The following is a 14,840-nucleotide window of genomic DNA, read 5'->3' as shown; positions in this document are numbered from 1 at the left end:
AGAGTGCAGTTGACAGCACCACGTCTAGCAGCCAATCTACCACAACTACCACCAGTGGCTCGTCGTCCTCTTCGCTTCCAACTGTTGAGCTCGACTACACTACTATTCAAGCCGTTGGAGGAAATACCACCGTCGGATACTACAAGTACCAGAACATTCGATTCGCCAAGGTGCCGACTGGTGACCTCCGCTTTGCCGCGCCCGAGTGGCCCGACGTCGAGATAGAAACCAATACCGGCACCAATCTCGCCGACGCTGACATCGACTGCTCACCTGAGGAAGACTGCTTGTACCTGGATGTATGGGCCCCTGCCGACGCTGTCGGACGCAACCTGCCCGTAGTATTGTGGACGTACGGTGGTGGCTTCACGGGCGGCTCCAAGTCGCAGAACACGCCTGAGGGTCTCTTCGACCTGTCCACGGACTTCATCTTCGTGGCCTACAATTACCGCCTCGGCATCACGGGTCTGGCCACGGGACCCACGTACCAACACGAGGGCGGCGATGCCAACTTGTGCGTCTGGGACTCGCAGCACGCGTTCGAGTGGGTGCAGAAGTACATCAGCAAGTTCGGAGGCAACCCCGACGACGTGACGGCCATGGGTGTCTCGGCCGGCGGGTCTCAGGTTCTGTTCCAGATGACTCGCTTCGGTGGCAACGCGCCTTCTCTCTTCCACAAGGCGTACGTCGTGTCTCCGGGCTACGTTCCTGGTGCCGGTCACCACCATGGTGAGCAGTTCTGGCAGAACGTGTCGTCTGCAGTTGGTTGCGACGGGACTGTATGCGTGCAGTCAACTTCTCGACGCTCACCAGCGCGTCCGATGACGTAGTGGACACGTACACGTACCAGATGCAGCCCCGTGTGGATGGCTTCATCATCCCGGACACGTACGAAGCTAACGTGTACCAGGGACATTTCAACTTTTCGGGTCCGTGTGTGATCTCGCATGAGCAGCACGAGGCCAACTCGCAGGCTTACAGCGGCATCGACACCCAGGAGGATGTGTCGACGTATCTACGCATCTTCTTCCCCGCAATAACGGACGATGTGATCGAGGAGCTGCTGGAGCTGTACCCGGAGAACGACTACGAGAGTGCTGGTCTTCGCTTCGCCGACATGAAGCAGTCGTTCGATCTGACCGGCAAGAACCTGGCCTTGACGCACGCCCTGAATAACCAGACGTGGAACGCCGAGGTTGCTCTCGGTTCAGCCACACACGGTACTGATCAAAGCTACTACTGGTACAGCACGTACACGCTGTCGACGTCGTCGAGTAGCTCGTCGGACAGTACGACGGCGATCTCGACGGCTTCATCCGGTGCTTCAACGGCCTCTGTAGGTGATACTGGCGGTATGGGAATGACGGACGGTAGCTCCACTGGCGGTCCGGGTGGTGCCGGTAGCATGGGTGGCAGCTCGTCAGTGAATGCTACGATCGCCGTCATGATGCAGAAGTTCCTTCTCTCCTTCGTGCTCACCGGCAATCCGAACTCCATGTGGGCCGACGACAAGATCTACTGGCCGCAGTACAACGAGTCGAGCACGGGCACTCAGATCGTGTTCAACGACACTTTCACGGCTTCGGACGATGACCTCGCCAGCGCTAAGAGTTTGTTCTGGAACAAGGCTCTGTGGTACTAGCCTACAAAGCTACTTACCAACTAGAGTCTAGCTACTAGACCCTGGACTGTGGTATCAGTATAGCCAATTTGCCAAATTCAAATTTACGTATACTGTACCTTTGACAGTCAAGACGGATTGAAGCAGCTATTAGTGTACTTTTTGCGATACCGGTAATATTTTTCGTAAATGCTATCGTCCATGCGCTGAGTATATGAATTGTCCAGGTGGCCATCCATGTACAGTATTGTATTGTCCAGGCTGTAAAATTACCGACCTGAAAATTATAAATTACGGGTTGTGTAAAATACATGTATTATGCATGCATGCTTCTCAACGATTTTGAGGGCTACCACAGCCACTCACTTCACTTTCGATAAGCCGGAGCTTCCGGTACCGTCGTCGCTGTGCACGTCGTTGCCGCCCTCCCCCGCTCCGATATGTCGGATAGCAAGTCTGAAACTCCCCCACTGGAGCCTCCCGCGCCCTCTTCACTGCCGACGCCGCCATCACCGGCCTCAGAAACCGCGACAGGTCAGCCAGAGGTGCGTTGCATAACTACCTGATCTCATACGTATGTCGGTTTTGCTAACTACGTGCCCTCAACAGGCTAGCTCGAGCGAAGAGGCGTCAGATGCTGCTCCTTCCGCTCCTACGAACTCTGCAGAAGGCTCTGAGATTTCCGACGAGTCGGGCACCGACAATGCGGAACGTCCATGCAGCGTCCAGGTTTCAGATTGTCCAGTGCCTGTTTGTGCCCCGGAAGCCCTTCACTCAAGCTGGGCCGACTGGGCGGTCTATTTGAAGAAGTACGCATCTTCAACGGCAGATCATCCAAGTTTCCATGACTGTGAGCTGCGACTTGCGGAACAAGCGGTTGGCTAAAACTGTCGATGCACGAGAAGGTCTTGACGTACAATACGTTCCGACCCAGTGGGCAACGTACCAGCGCACATATATTTGTACGCATGGGTGGCGGACGAAGGATCGGAGCACAGGTGTGCGGCCGAAGCAGTTTGTTCGTGGCACTGGGTGTCCTTTTCGGTTCGTAGTTCAAGTCGTGGAAGAGGAGGGCCAGTGGCTGCTTCGAGTGAAGAACGGGGTTTACCACCACATCCACGTCGTGGGTACCGCCCACTTCAAAACTTACGCAGAGAACCGAAAGTTGGAGGATTCTGAGACAAGGTCCACCGTGCGCGAAATGGTGAAGTACGGTCGCAAGCGCGCTCGTATTTACGAGTACCTGCTCGACAAAGGGGAAAGCCTGGTTAAGAAAGACGTGGACAACATTGTCCAGCGTGTCAAGGCCGAGTTTCGAGGCGGACTCGACGATGATGATACCTGCGCACAAGCACTTACCGAGTTTGCAGCGATGGATGGCAACGTGGCGACTGTGGACGACGCTGACGCTGGGCACTCCGGTGTCATGAGCATGACTTTGAGGCACCAGCGAGACATGACCGTACGCTTCCCCGGGTTGTTGCTAGTGGATTGTACTCACAAGACCAATCGGTAGGTTATATCTATGTATTGTCTAGGTATTGTCCATGTATTGTCCATCTATTGATCTTTATCTCATATCAATCTGCTCGTGTGTTCTAGGTACAACTACCAACTGTGTACTTTGATGGTCATTGACGATAACGGTCGTGGGCAGCCAATTCAACATTCGCTCATCGAGCGAAATGCCGACTGGCACATGTCACGTGTTTTAGATCACCTGTTGCGGGTAGATGATAAGATCGGCGAAAAGGTGCAAGTTATCATGGTCGATAAAGACTTGCACGAGATTCGCGTACTGAAGAAGTACTTCCCCAAGGCGCGTGTGTTGATCTGCTTCTTTCATGTGATCAAGTACCTGCGCACAGCCTCCAGAAAGCCTGAGTATGGGCAGATCTCGCAAGATGATCATGATGCAATCGATACACTCGTGCATAATATGGTGTACTCCGTAAATAAAGACATATACACAAAGAATTGGGAGTCGATGAAGACACTGTGCGCACAGATACGATTCAATAGCTTTCTGGAATACATGGATGAAAACTGGAATGAATGTACAGACATGTGGGTCATGTACAAACGGGCTCGGCTTGCACATCTGCGCGTCCACACTAACAACCACTTGGAGAATTGGTTCGGCCACTTTAAGGATTCGGTTACCCACACAATGTCGATGACTGAAACGATCAAGGCTCTCGTGGGAGCTGACGCACGAATGTCTAGTGAGTATTTGTTCCGCAAGAATCGCGTGGGACTGCGAGTAAACCGAAACTACGATGAAGAGCTGTGTCAAGTGCTGCGGCTTACGACTCACTTTGTCGCAGAGCACGTTCAGAAGGAGTATTTGATGACCATGTCCAAGGCCGAAGTTTTCGTCTACGATACGGTCTCCAAGCCTGGCTTCGTGGTGGTATCTGGAAAACACAAGGAGCATTATGTGGACTTGTCATACTGGAGCTGTTCGTGTTCGTTCGCGTGTGCTATGCGTTTACCCTGTCAGCATGCTATCGCCTACCGAAAGTGGAAAAAGGTGTCCGGAAGTGTCATTCCATTGAGTCGGATCCATGAGCGGTGAGTAGCTGAGCCTATGGCGATGTCCATGTATTATCCATGCATCGTACATGTTTCGTCCAGTAATTAACATGTCGTGTTGGCATTCCCTTCGATACGAATGTGTACAGGTGGTTACTTCCTGCAGAGCTAGAGCAGATGCCTAGACCTATAGTTGTAAATGAATTCAAGCCTGGCCAAACAAAGCGGAAGGCACTCGATGCAGCGACCAAGTACAGACAGGCGCTCAGTGCTACACAAGCAATCTGCAACGAACTGGCAGATATAGAGGACGAGGACGAGTACAAAGAGCATCTTGATTTTCTTCTCAAACAGTGGGCGAACATTAGACAGCGGAAGCGTATCAAAATCACAAACTCGAATCCTTTCGTGGAGACTGATGGCGATGACCAAGACACGAAATCACCAACAGAACTGTCGATCACGTTGAACCCGAAGGCTGCAAAGACCGGAAGACCTCGTTTAAATACGAAAGAGCGCGAGGCCGAAGACAAGAAGAAACGGGCACTGTTTAACGAGTCTGAGGAGCATCGCCGAAAAATGGGGGAAGTTACTCTAGTACAGCTTGCTCAAGATTTACAAAGGGAGAAACCGACACTCCAGGAAACGCTAGACCGCGTAAGCCCAATTCCTACCAAGTGGGATAGAGCGAGTAACAAGAAACCGAAGTATGTTCGACAGAGCGCCCCTGTGCTGAACGACAACGCGTTCTATCTTCTCCCGAAGAAGCTGCTGGACAAGTACCTCTCCGTTCTTCCAGTGAAGAGCACAAGAGAGACTGCAATCGAGATCTTCACCCAGAGCCAGCCTTCGCAAGCTGAAAGTGATGACACGCAATTACGTGGACAAGACCTGGAGATTCATGGACAAAACCTGGAGATAGAATGTGTTCAGATTTCAGGTACTGGAACATTTTCACGAGCCCATATTGAGGCAATGTGTTATCTGTCGACTATGAAGGACCAATGCGAGCACGGTGTCAAATTCTACACTTGGCTGCTTCAAAACGTGATAAGCACCATACCTTCAGTGCAACATCCTGTGTTGGAAAACATGGTAAACCAAGTGGCGAAATCGAACCCACAGAGCACAATCGTGATCGAGGCCACTGAGTATCACTACGCGATGCTATACCGCTTGAAGCCACCATCCTGGGCGAACGACGCCTTGATAGATGCTTTCTGCACAAGACTGTGTGCAACAAACCCTACTGCTCGTGTTCTGGGGATTGAGAGCACGGTGACGGGGCGAAATGCCAAGGGCATGAATGAATCCCTCAAGAAAAAAAGCGCAAGAGCTGGTGGGAGAGGCAGACCTCCTTATGATCCCGGTTAACGTTGGAAATTCACACTGGTGCGGAATTGCAGTAGATGTGAAGCGAACTCGAGTCCTTTATTATGACTCCATGAACCAGAGGACTTACAAGACCGTGCTGGATCGACTGTCCTGGGATTTGGCGAAAACCCTGAGCGACGACTATGAGGTTGTATCCATCAACGCGCCAATTCAGAAGGACGGCCACAACTGTGGTTTCTTCGTAATGCTACGACTCTGGCGAATGGTAGACAATAGCATTGCGCTGGATGTAACTCCAAAAGGTCTCACGATATTGCGCTTTCACATGCTTCAGCTAGTGCTCCATGGTAGATCTAAATAACCCATCGGAGGATATCTGACCAATGCATGGACTCGATACATGGACTATAATAACGTTACCTGTGTTCGTGCTCATGCCTAATGCACGGGTGATTTATGGGTTATACGTGGACTCAATACTGCATGGTAAAAGCATACAGTCGGCGCATGGACAGTAGCATCTGCCAATATTTTTTTGCCTGTGAAGGATGCATGTAACTGGCCTGTAGTACACACCAGTACGGATGGTCTACTACTGTACACAGCTGAGCCTTACGATATTTAATAGCCAACACGAATGCGATACTAGACCCGTCGAGTCCGGCACCTGCCTCATGTTCCCGGCAAAGGACAATAATGACCGTTGTGCCTGAATATTGGGCGGCGTGGTCGGTGCGCTAGTGATCGGACTCTCCAATAAGTTCGGTCGAAAACGAACCATGATGACCAACTGCCTGTTCATGATTGCCGGGGCAGCACTGCAAGCTGCTTCGAGCATCTGGATGTTCATTGGTGGTCGAGTGATTTCCGGTGCTGCATCAGGTGGGGCCACTGCTGTCATTCCTGGCTTCATTAGTGAAATTTCACCTCCAAGTCTTCACAACAGCCTCCGTATAGGATTCCAGATCGCTATTACGGTCGGCAACCTTCTGGTAGCCGTCACATTTTTCTTCCTCGGTACGAGTAGCGGGTGGCGCTTCATTGCAGGGTTACCTGTCGTACTGGCAGCTCTGTTCCTAGTACTCGCGTCTTTCGTTTTGGTTGAAAGTCCGACGTGGTTGCTCATGATGGGGGAGCAGCAGCACGTGGAGCGAGAGCTCGCGCGTCTTTATGGTGAAGAAAACGTATACCTCGCCAAGACTTGGATCAAGCAAGACTACGCTGCACCTCAACTCGTCTCCGGTAGTGAATGTACCCCTTCAGTTCGATACCGTGTTTTTATTTATTGATCCATCGCTTTCATCTAACGAGTTCGCATAGATTCCTAAGCTCACGAAGCTTCGCCCTTGGAGCCCGTCCGTTCTTCGACAAACGCCGCGCAGTGAACTCGTCGTGGATCTCCTGCATCGCCTTGCCCGACGTGTCTGGTACTGTACTAGAACTGTGCACATGAATGGTGAAGTTGACCAATCCAGCGGCGATGTAGGGATAACATAGACCCACCGCGAGATTACACAGCCCACACACATTGAGTTGCCCATTGCTCGAACGTCGTCTGGAAAGAGATCCGCCTTGACCACTCAAGTCAGTGACCCGAGACGAATCGAATGTGGCGACATATCAGGCGGTGAATACGATGGCAAGCGCTGGCAAGCAAGCAACTTGGGACACAGCGATACCAACTGCACGGATAAAGATACCCGTTAATCCGTACAAGATAGTTTGCGATTGCCAAGGCGAGCTGCCAACATACCACAGAACATGGTCGGCAGTACGTTGACAAAGTTGACCACAACGATCCCAATGCGGTCGTCGGAGATGCCAGCCTGGAGGACGAGAAGAAGAAGACGGCGTTGATGTCCGTGAGTTGCTGAGCTCCAGCCACAACGATTGCTGTCAGTAGTTGTCGGATGAGATTCGGCGAGAACAGCTTGGCAACATAGCTCGTCTTGGTAGGGGCAGTAGAGGTAGATGGTGCAGTACCGCAAGCTACGCTATGAGAAAGCTGCACGGTCTGATGAAGTTGTGTGTCCTGTTTTCCTGCGTCAATTTTGGTGTCGCATGCTACTACGAAGTACTTGATTAGATCGTACTGCAATGGGTCGTTTTATTCCGAATTGCGTCTTTCTACTCTTTTCACTGCTTGTACCGTGCTTCCTCTGCGTAGTACTCTGTAAAGCCCACGACATCCTTGACATGTGCAAAGTCACACAGTAGTTTGTTCAATTCAGCGTTCGGAGTTGCGTTGTTTCCCGTATCTTCCTGCTTCTCACCACCAGTTTGACACTTAAGCAGTCTCAGTGCATCTTCCATTGCCTTGATACTGGCACTTAACAGTGTAATCGGATACGCCGCCAGTTTGTAGCCCACTTCGCCCAGCTGTTCCGGCAACAACACCGGCGTGAGGCCGTTCTCGACCATATTGGCCATTTTAGGGCCTGGCACCTCTCTACAGTACTGTTTCATCTCGTCTACAGACTGTGGAGCTTCGAGAAAAGTGATATCCGCTCCAAGTCGCGCGAATTCGTTGCAGCGCGCAATGGCTTCGTCCAGTGAGTGAGTCCCGCGAGCGTCCGTCCTTGCCATGATGACAATGTCGAGCTGACCTTCCGTACGGGCATCCACTGCCGCACGTACACGTGCAAAAGCTTCTTCTCGAGTGACGACAGCTTTGCCGGCCGTGTGTCCGCATCGCTTGGGGGCCACTTGGTCCTCCAACATGATGCCGGCCATACCAGCCTGTGCGTACGCGCGGACGGTTCGCTTCACGTTTATGGCGTTGCCGTAGCCCGTGTCACCGTCTCCGATGCACGGCACATTGCGCAGCGACTCACAAACAGTGCTGGCGCTGCGGACCATCTCGCCGAACGACAAGAGCTGCGTATCCGGCAGACCATGCACGGCGGAGACGCCGAAGCCCGTCATAAAGGCCACATCGAAGCCCGCACGCTCGATTAGTTTGGCACTGAGCCCGTCGAAGCAGCAGGGCATCACGGCGAGGCATCATGGGCCAGTAGGTCGCGTAGTCGCGCCACGAGCTGGGACTGTGATAACTGGGAAGGTGAGCTCATGCTTGTTTCTGGCGAGTTCACGTGTATAACATGTGACGTGTGAGCCCTTAATAAAACAAATTCTGCTATAGCAATATTCTGTCAACCACTATTTCAAGAATCGATTCAATGCAGCTGAGTCAGTTGACTCATAGTGACACTAGCAGAGTTCGCTAGGAGCAGACTGCTGCTAGTACAAACACGCGCTGTGCTAGACAAGCACTGCTAGTTCAGTGCACAGGTAGTACGTGTAAATTTTATAAAGCTTAAAAGTGTGTTGGACACGAAACCGTCCCTGCAAACTGCAGCTGCAGTGGTGCAATTGCAAATCAACGCCCTCATTGAAGAAGGGTCGCCAATCTTTTCCAACGTTGACTTATTCCTTGCTGCAGTTCTTCTCAGCGCTCATTTACATGACCCTGTCCAAATCGATCTTTCGAATTGTGCGGGATATTACCCAGTGTAGTAAAGTGTCGCGTCACCCGGCATCACCCATGGAAATGAACCCGTCGTCTCCCGTAATCTGCTTCGCCATCATTTCGACATACACTGGCAAGAGCACGGAAACACGCCCAGGTTCCATTTTTGCCTTCAGTGATAAGACATCAACCACCATGGCGGAAAAGAAGCAGACTACGCAGACGAAGCTCCCGCTGCCCACGCCCGTGAACGATCCGGGCTTCGTGGGCGAGAGCCCCAGCAACGAGTACGTGACTGTGCTGACGCCCGACAACAAGACACTGACGCCCATCGGATCCGGCGCGGACTTCGACCCCAACGGTCTGCGCATGAATGCTTGGACCGTGAATCTACACGACGCCGACCTGCGCACCGCCTACTACTGGTGGGTGTGCTGCTGCCCGTGTGGTCCGCTGTCTCAGCTTGAAACGCGTCTGGGACTCAACTCATGCGGCCTCGGGTTTTCTCTCGACTTTATTGCGTACACCGGCCGTTTCCTCTTTCTGATTTTGACGTTGGTCAACCTGTTCCGCGGCAATGTCACTTCGTTCGTTGTGTTCCTCGCGCTCTTCGTGTTCTGCTTGATCTGGGTCGCGCAGCGCGTGGCTCGTGTGCGCATGCAAGTCCGTGAGCGTCTGGACATTGCGGGCTCGTCAAAGGAGGACCGTATCATGGGCTGCGTGCGCAGTGCCAGTGCCATCCGTCAAATGGGCGTGCAGCTTAAGTGCGACCAGGTGCACTTCGGCGCCCCTGCCACCCTTCAGGCTTACCAGGTGTAAGCAGCCATCCTAGGGTCCGGAAGACACACGGCAGTGTGGGCTGACATTTATTGCAAAGGAATCATGAAAAACAAATAAAAAATGAGTTTTTAATTTGATTGGCAAAACATGTTAAAGTTTGTTGCATGCTTACTTTCGGTAGTTTAATACCTTCAAGCCCTCATAGTCGTAGTACTTGTAGAGTGATACTTTTCTTAGTCTACGGCGCTCATGTCAAGTCTGGTGTTGTTTTGACGTGTTAGCAATACTGTGGGGTCCAAATGTGTGATGGTGTTTTTTCTCGCTGCTTGATACACATTTTCAGCGGCGTTGCAGAGCTCTGCGAACTGCGCCAACACTTCTTGGGTCGAGGCTCCCGCATGGATACGAGGGATCGTGGTTGGCTGCGAAATGGGTGGCGTCCACACCGACGCTCGCTCTCCTTGAGCTGCAGGCCACGAGTCCTCTTTCTCCTTCGGCAACGGGGTCGGGGACGGCAGCGGTGATGATGGAGGTGACGGCCACGGAGCGGCAGGCTCAGACGCCTCTTTGTTGGAAGGAGACGGCACAATTGCCCCCCAAGCGTACTGCACCACAGCTTCGGGTAGTGCATCACCAAGCATCGGCACCTCCTGGGAATTCACCACATAATCGACTTCATCGTCCGCATCCGAGTCGACGTCCCACACGTCCGGATGAGCCACGACGGATATCTCGGTTTCGTTGCCTAAATGTTGCATAAAGACGGTCTTCTTATGTGGCTCCGAGTCCAAAGGCAACAAAATCGCGTTGGAGCTCACCACAGTGTCAGTATCATTGCCAATGTCCTCAGTCTCAGAGTTATAATCCCAAGCTGGTTTCGAATTCGAGTCCAACTTCCTCTGAGCGTTTGACTGGCGTGGCGTTCGAATTATCCTTCGAACGGGCGCAGTGTGGAATATCTTCTCATTTTCGAGCTCCTCCTGCTCTCGTTCACTTGCCGTGACAGTCCCACGTCGATGCCGGCGGATATCCGGACGACTATTGCTTCGACTTCGAACGGTGCGCGTCGACATTCCTCTTCCTCGAAGAGTGCCACGTCGTTTGTTCATCTGTTGCCGCTCTACCACTTCCTTTCCCGCGATCTCCAATGAGCTGAGTTTCCGAGCGTGAGTGAGACAGTGCGTGCAAATAGCAACTGAACGCTGTTCCACAGTCTTGTGTCCTTGACCTGGGAAACTTAATTTCTTTTTCACGAAGCAAGTTGAACACGCACGAGCATTGCAAACACGACACGAATGCTGTCGTGTGAATGTACCGATCGGTCGTGTGCAAACGCCACAGTCATTGCGTTTCTTTATCCGGATAGTACTCGGTCGTGCTGACCCCGCTTCTGTGTCGTCAACCTTTGGGTGGGCCAATAACCACGACAATTTCTTGTTTTGAGCGCATAGTGACGACTTCGAGCAGTACGTAAGACTGTTCGCAGCTGAGAGTAGAGCAACATTTTCATGAATTGACCCGTTCGGCTCAAAATTGGTCTTCATGTACACATCCACAATGTTCGAGGATGTCTGGCGATAGAGATAACACGACGAGATTCGACCACGCACGATCCGCTTTCCTTCGAGAGGACCGTAACCTTTACCGAGATCCACTGAGTGCATCAGATGGTACCCTACCCGTTCGCCACCTTGACGAGTTATTACACCTGTCGCTGCGATAAACGTTAGGTCCCGTGGCCATACAAACGCCTTCACAGTGGACGAGGTCGATTTGACGACCCACTTGATGCCAAGGAACCGGAATGGCTCTTCCGGAGTGGGACCCTGGAGTTCATATAAAGTCTCGGCGTCCACAACCTCTTCACCTGTATAGGACGACTTGATCAACGTCCCAACTGCATCAAACGAAGCTGATCCGTACATGACGTCGTTCAGAGTGCCCTCGATAGTTCCAACTTGGAGAAGTGTCGGCATACTCCACTCACTACTACCCGTTGGTCCGGACCCTCGATTCGGAAGTCCGGGCCAGGATGAATCTGTGACGAATTCCTTCGGAGCCGAAGAGACCAAGTCCACACCTGTTTCTGTGGCCAATCTCATGGCTTCTAGCGTTCTACTACGTGCTCGCCTCCTTGATCCTCCTGTTGGTGCTGTGACTATCGCGTCGTCCGCCGGCACTCGACGGTAAACTGTGAGCTGTTCGGATGTCTTAATAGGCTTCCACATGGCTGGATGAAGCTGATACCGAAGACTCGGCGGTCGAGACGCTTGCCATTTCTGGTACTTATCGTAATCGCGCAACGACCTTGTAAGCTGCATCAACGCTGTGTTGACGAATTTGTCCTTAGCAGACTCGGAAAGTTGTAGTGGCGGGAAGACCGTCTCCTGGATTGGAAATCGGTGGCTCATAATTGGAATACGGATACCGTCACCAAAGTGACGGTGAAGTTCCCCTGCGTTTCGGTCGGCAAGATGGAGAATGGGGTCGACAGAGCACAGCCGTGGCACACGAGGTGTCTCGCGCACCTTGCGCTTTTTTGTCCGAGAACTAACATCGGCTGTTTATACTACAGCTCAGTATGGTCCATACTATGGATGAAGGGGCAAATCGAGAGGGGATCAAGTTGATCATCAACAGGATTGGCCCGGGAGTCCCGGGCCGGGACAGCCTTCTTCGACGCTTGGGCTTTGCATCGAACATCTCCAGGATGGTAAACTGGCAGGATTCATTTTGGCGCCCGAGCGGACAGCTGCAAGGCTAGATTCTTGGAATCTGGGTTACTATTTTCGCTCGAATCCTTTTGTCATTTCGCACAAGTATTGCGGGAACATGGGCAATGGCTATTTGTTGCATGTCTGTTGTGACAAACATGTCTGTTTGTTCAGAGAGACTCTCAAGGCGAACAGCCTCCACAGTTTTCACCACCTCAAGAATGGTAATACCGGTAGACGACATTCGCAAAAGTTGCTTTCGCGTTTGGCACATCGACGTGAGTCAAGGCACAAGGCAACTACGGTTGTAATGCAACTTGTAGCAATCCGAATTGCAGTTCTACCACTGTACCGCGACATTGTCGAAATGAAGACAATCGTTTGCTTCAGACATGTGTATTGTGTTGCCTCAAAAATTCACCGCTTGTTGCTCAACTGCGACATCAGTAAAATGGTAGCGGCGCAGGAACCGGACGTCGTGTGCTGGTTTTCCTGAGACGAACTTCGAATTCGACAGCACGAACTTGGCGACGCCAAATTTCGGGGAGGCTTTCCATTGCTGCCAACGGGGGCGGACCAACTTGAACTTTTTATTTGTTGGCCATGTTTGTCACCGCGTGGAGAATCCACCAGCTAACCAAACGAGTGCATTGCATTATCCACCAGCAAACTGTCGTCAGGTGCTGTCGCACTACTAATACTGTGCCACCAAAGTGTCGCGAGGTTACACAGTTTTTTTACACAGTAGTAACTTATAGGCTTGGGAAATGGATTGAATCGGATCAATCGATATGTCTCGTCTGACTAATCCGATCGAGGTTCGATTGAATCCGATTGATCGATCGATCGGATCCAATCAAAAATGTACAAGATTCTAGGAGAAACACAAAAAATGATATAGTCCCTTGTGCTGGGATTCACAAGAAATACGTTCTTGTAGGTATAGAGTCTACCCAATGACATTTAAAACCTTTACGATTCTATGAAACGATTTAAGACGTTCTGCATTAAATATTTGAGGTCATATTGTCGTACCGTACGTGTTGTTCGTCTCCAGGATGAGTTTTCCTGCAGCAGGAGTCCTAGCAAGAAGTTTTCTGCTAGGAAGTGTTTTTCGTAGGAGCCTAAGGCAGAGGAAAGTGACGAATTTTATTGTGTGTTGCTCTACGCTACCCGTCGGGACGCCGTCATGAAATCGTCAGCAGACGCACCTTCCGTATATTCAGTGCAGCATCTCGTTTATCGCGGAATACCAGCAATAGAGACTCCCGGAACACATCCGAAAACTACGCCACCGATTACGTCTGCGGCTAGCCCACTGCAGACTCCGGCGGAAAATTAATGAGCATATATCCAACAGCGTCGGCGACACGCCTGCAACGCTGTAGCCACGTCGTACCAGCACTTCTGCCTGCTTGTTGTTGAGCACCACCCAGCTCATCGAAGTGCCCGGGAACTTCCACGTCCCGCTGTGAAGCTGTCCATGGCGAGCCGAACATGTACAAGTCGCTCATCAAGAGTCTTGATTGGCGACTTGTACATGTACTTGAATCAAGATCATTGCCGCGCTGTCCGTCGTGGTACGCCCCACCGCTTACCACTTCACCGCCCGAACTATCCGCTCCTCGAAGCTCAAGTCCAAGTGTGATACCTCTCCCTGGCAGTGTCTACCAGCACATCACGGCATTGGCTCGCCACTTCTGGGACCGAACTTCCCTTCGTTGAGGTTGGAATTTTGCGCCATGATCTGTGTGTGATTGAATTTTTTATACTTGGAATTTGTATGGCTTGATTCGATCCGATCGGATCCGATCGGATCGGATCGGTAGTTGCACCTGCACCAAATTCCTGTCGAGAAGCTACCTCCGTGGGACAGACTAAGGCTGCACGCCGAACGGTAATGAGCTGATTTCACTTCTCTACTTTGGCTTTACTACGTAGGCAAGATACCACATAAGTAGAATCAATGGACGCTCATGACGAGTCGAGCACAAACATTTCGTCGAACGCAAACACTTCATCGAGTGGATATCGGCGATCTCACAGTCACAAGCGTTCCGACATTTGGTCTTTCATTCGTGAGAACGATGAAGGTTCCTATACCTGCTTGCTGTGCCCTACAGACTCAGCTTGTCGATGGTCATCAATTGCACACACCACTTTTCGCCGCCATCTTAAACGGTACCATCGTGACGAATATTCCGGAGGAGACGACGAGGCTTCAGTGGCTGCAATGGATTCCAAGCAAACGAAGTTACTTGCGTTTGGTTTTGAACGTTTTGTAAAGCAGCGCACTTTTGACAAAGCTGCGGTCGATGATCAGCTTGTGGACTTGATCGTGATGAACTCACTCGTTTCATTTGATGAAAAGAAAGCGTTTCGATCA

At 51.6% G+C, this 14,840-nt stretch overlaps 5 protein-coding genes across 5 annotated transcripts; 3 read left to right on the top strand and 2 right to left on the bottom strand.

The window, feature by feature from the left end:
* Nucleotides 1–599: 599 nt before the first annotated feature.
* PITG_19867 (uncharacterized protein) lies at nucleotides 600–1,642 on the top strand (the record flags this gene model as incomplete). The annotated part of the gene is made up of 3 exons (XM_002896082.1): nucleotides 600–626; nucleotides 681–785; nucleotides 851–1,642. 3 exons carry the CDS (start codon nucleotides 600–602, stop codon nucleotides 1,640–1,642), a joined length of 924 nt encoding a protein of 307 aa, XP_002896128.1.
* A 4,628-nt stretch (nucleotides 1,643–6,270) lies between these two features.
* Nucleotides 6,271–6,668, top strand: PITG_19866 (major Facilitator Superfamily (MFS)-like protein; the record flags this gene model as incomplete). Its single annotated transcript, XM_002896081.1, has 2 exons — nucleotides 6,271–6,605; nucleotides 6,647–6,668. 2 exons carry the CDS (start codon nucleotides 6,271–6,273, stop codon nucleotides 6,666–6,668), a joined length of 357 nt encoding a protein of 118 aa, XP_002896127.1.
* Nucleotides 6,669–7,627: 959 nt separating this feature from the next.
* On the bottom strand, nucleotides 7,628–8,482 carry PITG_19865 (carboxyvinyl-carboxyphosphonate phosphorylmutase, putative; the record flags this gene model as incomplete). Its single annotated transcript, XM_002896080.1, has 1 exon — nucleotides 7,628–8,482. One exon carries the CDS (start codon nucleotides 8,480–8,482, stop codon nucleotides 7,628–7,630), a length of 855 nt encoding a protein of 284 aa, XP_002896126.1.
* Nucleotides 8,483–8,954: 472 nt separating this feature from the next.
* Nucleotides 8,955–9,877, top strand: PITG_19864 (uncharacterized protein; the record flags this gene model as incomplete). Its single annotated transcript, XM_002896079.1, has 1 exon — nucleotides 8,955–9,877. The coding sequence occupies one exon, from the start codon at nucleotides 8,955–8,957 to the stop codon at nucleotides 9,777–9,779; it is 825 nt and encodes a 274-aa protein (XP_002896125.1).
* A 96-nt stretch (nucleotides 9,878–9,973) lies between these two features.
* On the bottom strand, nucleotides 9,974–12,151 carry PITG_19863 (uncharacterized protein; the record flags this gene model as incomplete). Its single annotated transcript, XM_002896078.1, has 2 exons — nucleotides 9,974–10,471; nucleotides 10,559–12,151. The coding sequence occupies 2 exons, from the start codon at nucleotides 12,149–12,151 to the stop codon at nucleotides 9,974–9,976; spliced, it is 2,091 nt and encodes a 696-aa protein (XP_002896124.1).
* Nucleotides 12,152–14,840: the final 2,689 nt, after the last annotated feature.

Source organism: Phytophthora infestans, genomic scaffold (assembly GCF_000142945.1).
Source record: "Phytophthora infestans T30-4 supercont1.105 genomic scaffold, whole genome shotgun sequence".
NCBI classification, from domain to species: Eukaryota; Oomycota; class Peronosporomycetes; order Peronosporales; family Peronosporaceae; genus Phytophthora; species Phytophthora infestans.
The sequence above is the reverse complement of the archived record's forward strand: the minus strand, read 5'-3'. Positions and strand labels throughout refer to the sequence as shown.